At 43.5% G+C, this 5,016-nt stretch overlaps 1 protein-coding gene across 1 annotated transcript; it reads right to left on the reverse strand.

Moving 5' to 3' along the window:
• Nucleotides 1–2,139: 2,139 nt before the first annotated feature.
• On the reverse strand, nt 2,140–4,160 carry LOC139158417 (tigger transposable element-derived protein 1-like). The gene is made up of 2 exons (XM_070735727.1): nt 3,737–4,160; nt 2,140–3,630 (listed from the first exon to the last, which is right to left on the reverse strand). The coding sequence occupies exons 1-2, from the start codon at nt 4,158–4,160 to the stop codon at nt 2,180–2,182; spliced, it is 1,875 nt and encodes a 624-aa protein (XP_070591828.1). The 3' UTR covers nt 2,140–2,179.
• Between the last annotated feature and the right edge of the window lie 856 nt (nt 4,161–5,016).

The following is a 5,016-nucleotide window of genomic DNA, read 5'->3' on the forward strand; positions in this document are numbered from 1 at the left end:
ATCCTATGCAGAAAAGGAAAACTCAAAGCTGCCAAGAAAGAATTTATTTTTTATTATTTTTATTATTTTTATTTCCTTACTCATAACATATATAAAATTATAATAAAAGTATAAATGTATACATGAGATGGTTATGAGTACATGGGAACATTAGGACAGGGATGTTCGTGCGCTTATGCCCGCCCCTTACAGACCTCTTAGAAATGGGGTGAGGTCAACAGTAGACAGTCTAAGGTTAAAGTATTGGGAATTTGGGGAACAAACTACAGAGTCAGGTAGCATCTTCCAGGCATTGATCACTTTGTTGCTGAAGTCATATTTTCTGCAATTGAGTTTGGAGCAGTTTACTTTAAGTTTGTATCTATTGTGTTCTCATGTTTTGTTGCAGTTGAAACTGAATTAGTCATTGATGGATAGGACATTGTAGCAGATAGTTTTATGTGCTACACTTAGGTCAGACCTAAAGCGGCGTAGTTCTAAATTGTCTAAGCCCAAAATTTCAGGTAGGTGGCATAAGGCATTCTGTTGCTAACAGAGGAGCGGAGGATTCTTCTCATGAAATATCTCTGAACATTCTCAGTTGTATTAATGTCCAATATATAGTGCTAGTTTCAGACAGATGAGCTGTATTCGAGAAATGGTTTAGCAAATGTTTTGTATGCTCAGATTAAAAGTGCAATATTACCAGAGAAGAAGCTATGCAAGATTAGGTTAATGCTTTTTTTTTTGCAATGTTGTTACAGTGGGCTCTGGCACTTAGTTCATTAGCGATGAATACTCCAAAGTCTCTAACAGAGTGAGGGTCATCTATAAAGTTGTGTTCATCCAGCGTGTATTTTGTGTTCAGATTTTTTTTTTTATTTTTTTTGCCTATGTATAAGATAGAGCATTTGTTGGTCGAGATTTGAAATTGCCACACATTCTGATACATAATCAAAATATTTTTGAAGGGTAGCAGCATTGTCGGTAATGCTGTTGCTTTTAATATGATCACAAAAATTATTTATGTAAGGTATAAAAAGTGTAAAAATGCAGGAGTTGATATAGATTTCAGTATTTTGATGACTTGTTTGGCAGGAATGCAGTTATCCATTTATTCAGGGGGGCAGAAATGCCATAAGACTATAGTTTTACAAGTACAGTGTTCCCTCGATTTTCACGGGGGTTACGTTCCAAGACCTCCCGCGAAAGTCGATTTTCCGCGAAGTAGCAGTGCGGAAGTAAAAACACCATCTGCGCATGCGCACCCTTTTTCCATGGCCGCGCAAGGGCTTGAAGTTGGAGGCGGGGAGCGACAAAAGTGCGGAGGCTGGCAAAGATTGTTTTTAATGTCGGCCACCCACCCAGCGCCTCCGGCCTCCTCGCCGCTAGCCCCCGCCCGCCCGATTCGCCCCTCTCACCGGCTTTCTTGGGGCACGAGTCCTCCTGCAGCAGCGCTGGCGGCTACGGCTTCTCGGCCTCCTCATTTGGCCGCTAGCCGCTCTGAGTGCTTTGAGAATGCCCGCCCCACCCCTCTTGTAGTCCCTTGGCTGAGAGCGCTTTCGTCCCAGCTGTCAGCGAGGGGGGCTGCAGGAGGCGGGACAGGCGTTCTCACAGAGAGCAACAGACAGAGCAATATGGAAAGGAGAGAGGGAGAAAGAGAGAAAGAGCAAGAGGGGGGGAGAGTGGAAGGTAGAGAGAGAGAGAGAGAAATGATAGAAAAAAGGGGAGGAAAAAAGAGAAATGAGAAAATGATTGAAGCAAAGAATGACAGGAAAGAGAGAGAGAAGTGACTCTTGATTGAAAGCATACAGTATGGTAAAAGCACTTAAATAATGACAGAATAAAAAACCCCAGCCCTCACTTGTGTTTGAAAATGGTTCAAGAGTTCACACACAAACACACACACACACACTTGGGGGGGGGAATTTACATACAGGTACAATATTCATTCATTCACTCACTCATTCATTCATTCTTCTATGTCACTCAGTCCCAACACTTTTAACCCACAAATTACCATCTCCCATCCCCTTAATTACCATTTCCCCTTCCCATTACTGTACAGTACTGTACTGTACCTCTACCTGTACCTGTACAGTACATTGAATAAGACACTTAGTCATCCTGATAGTTATAAATGATAATTATTTATTTACATTTTTTGGGGTGGGGGTATTTGCAAAAAATATTAGCATAACTAGGATAACTTGGGATCTTCTTCTATCACCATTTCATTGGGCACTTCTACAATGGACGCTGAAGGTGATGGTGTGACAGACCTCTTGGTTTTTGTGACAAACATAGTTATGGGCAGTTGTTGGCGCAGTTTCTTTTTCTGGGCTAACATGGCTCTGTATGGTGCAATGGTGTTGTCAAGGGAGGCCTTAAAGTGTATAGAGCGAGTCATGTTGGGATCCCAAAGTTCCACCATGCGTTGGAGATGTGCAGCAGCTCTGTGCACTTCTGCAAGCCGCTCAAGCGTTAGGCCAACATCTTCTTCTTCCTCAGCTTGTTCAGCTTCCTCTTCTTCCTCTTCTTCACTCGCTGACCTGGTCAGCTCCTCCAGATCTTTGTCTGTCAGCGGTAGGCCATGCTCATCAAGCAAACCATTGACTTCATCTGGTGTCATGTCAATGAAGCCTTCTCCACCCAGTGCCTGTGCCAGCTTCACAGATTTCTGGACTGCAGCATGTTGAATTTCTTCGGGAGCAAATCCCTTGTAATCATGCACCACTTCTGGCCACAATTTCTTCCAGCAGGCATTCATTGTCTGTGACTTCATAGCCATTAAGGCATTCTGAATGTTCTTCAGACACGATGCGATCGTGTACTGATGCCAGTAGCCCCTCAATGTGAAGTTTTCATCAGCGTCCATTGCTTCCATGAGGCTTCCAAGGGAATTGCGCGTGTACAGTGCCTTAAATGCGCGGATAACACCTTGATCCATCGGCTGGATAAGTGATGTGGTGTTTGGTGGCAAGAATTCGACTTGTACCCCAGCATGTTCATGTGCCAGGTCATCATGGCCTCCAGCATTGTCCATTAGGAGAAGCACTTTGAAATTGAGTCCTTTGCCAGCCAAATAATCTTTCACCTGTGGGATGAAGCACTGATGAAACCAGTCCCGCGTGAGGGCTTTTGTAATCCATGCTTTAGGATTATGCATCCAGTACACTGGCAATGCATTCTTATTTCTGTTCTTGAGGACTCTTGGATTTCGTGACTTATAAATTAGCCCTGGCTTCATCAGAAAGCCTGCTGCATTTCCATACATGATCAAAGTTACCCGATCTTTTGGGGCCTTGAAACCAGGGGCTTTGGCTTCATCTTGCATCAAGAAAGTCTGTGAAGGCATCCTCTTCCAGAACAGGCCTGTTTCCTCCATGTTGAACACCTGTTCTGGAAGGTAGGCCCCTTCTTCAATTAGGTCTTTAAACGTGCCATGGACGTACTGCTCGGCTGCACCTGTATCTGCTGAGGCAGCTTCTCCGTGCAATGACACACTCCTCAGGCCATAGCACCGTTGAAATTTATCGAACCACCCTTTACTTGCTGTGAATGTGGATGGGGCCGAAGAAGCAGTAGATGTTGATGGCTGGGGGTCTTCAGAGTCATCAGCACCTTCACCAGCACCTTCTTTTCCCTCATCTGCAGAGAATGACAGGAAAGGGAGAGAGAAGTGACTCTTGATTGAAAGCATACAGTATGGTAAAAGCACTTAAATAATGACAGAATAAAAAACCCCAGCCCTCACCTGTGTTTGAAAATGGTTCTTTTCCCTCATCTGCATCGCCTCCTTCTGTGTTTGCAAGACGGGTGTAGAGTTGCTGTGCCTTTGTCCGTATGGTGTTGGTATCCAAAGCAATGCTCTTTTTACGGCAGTCTTGTACCCACACGGACAAAGCAGCTTCCATTTTCATAAGGCGTTTGTTTCTAGGCGTCACCATTCTTTTTGCAGCCTTGTTGAATGTTATCAGAGAAGTTTGCCTTATCTTCTTTTTGTCTTTCCGAATGTATCGCACACTCAATTCGTTGATCCCATAATGCCGACCAACATCTGCATAAGAGCGTCCCTCTTTTAGCATGTCCAAAAGTTCAATTTTCTCCTTAATTGTCAGCATCTTCCTGCTCTTTTTAGCGTCGCCGCCTCCGCTCTGCGTGCAACGTTTAGGAGCCATCTTCCAACAAGTTTTAACAAGTTGCAAAAGTTCCAAAGCACGCTGGGATAACACCACTGATTGGCCGAGATTTCTGTCCATCAGCATTGTCGGGCGAAATTTTTGCGATGACAACGCTGATTGGCTGAGATTTCGGTGCATCAGCGTTGTCGGGCAAACTTTTTGCGATGGCAAAGCTGATTGGCCGAGATTTCGGCCAATCAGCAATGGCAGACGTAAGTTTGGTGATGACGTATGATGTCATTGGGTGGGGGAAAACGTGGTATAGAAAAAAACCCGCGGACTATTTTTTAATTAATATTTTTTTAAAAACCGTGGTATAGCCGTTTCGCGAAGTTTGAACCCACGAAAATCGAGGGATCACTGTAGTTTGTCGTGCAATACTGAATCAAAAACTTTACAGAAGTCTATGTAAATTGGGTCTATTGCAATTTACATAGTTTATTGCATATACATATACAGTCTATTGCAATTTACATATACTATGTTCAGTGAAGGGCTACCAAAATTTTTACTACCACACTGTGGGCGTGGTTTATGAAGGACACCCTGCATTTTCTTTCAACATCTTTCAGTGCAAATTGTGTGCTCTGGGGTGGAGCTCCATTTTCACTACCCCACTGTGTTCCCCACCGTCTGAGCAGTAGCCCACCCCTGACTACGTTACATTGAAAGAACAAACATGGAACAGCTCAATGGAATGAAAGTTGAAATACCAACCACACATTGACATTTTAGGCACCAGCAAATTAAAATGGATTGGACACGGTGAGAGAGAAGATTAAAAAAACAAAGAAGTAATGGAAAGATATCCTACCTGTTTAAGAAGTTATTTTGTTAAACAGATAGGACATCA

Source organism: Erythrolamprus reginae, chromosome 2, assembly GCF_031021105.1.
Source record: "Erythrolamprus reginae isolate rEryReg1 chromosome 2, rEryReg1.hap1, whole genome shotgun sequence".
Classification (NCBI taxonomy): domain Eukaryota; kingdom Metazoa; phylum Chordata; class Lepidosauria; order Squamata; family Dipsadidae; genus Erythrolamprus; species Erythrolamprus reginae.

Coding starts and splice junctions, on each gene's coding strand:
- LOC139158417 (XM_070735727.1), bottom strand. CDS start 4,160: ATGGCTCCTAAACGTTGCACGCAGAGCGGAGGCGGCGACGCTAAAAAG. Junction 3,631..3,736: donor AGAACCATTTTCAAACACAG/GTGAGGGCTGGG, acceptor CATTCTCTGCAG/ATGAGGGAAAAGAAGGTGCT.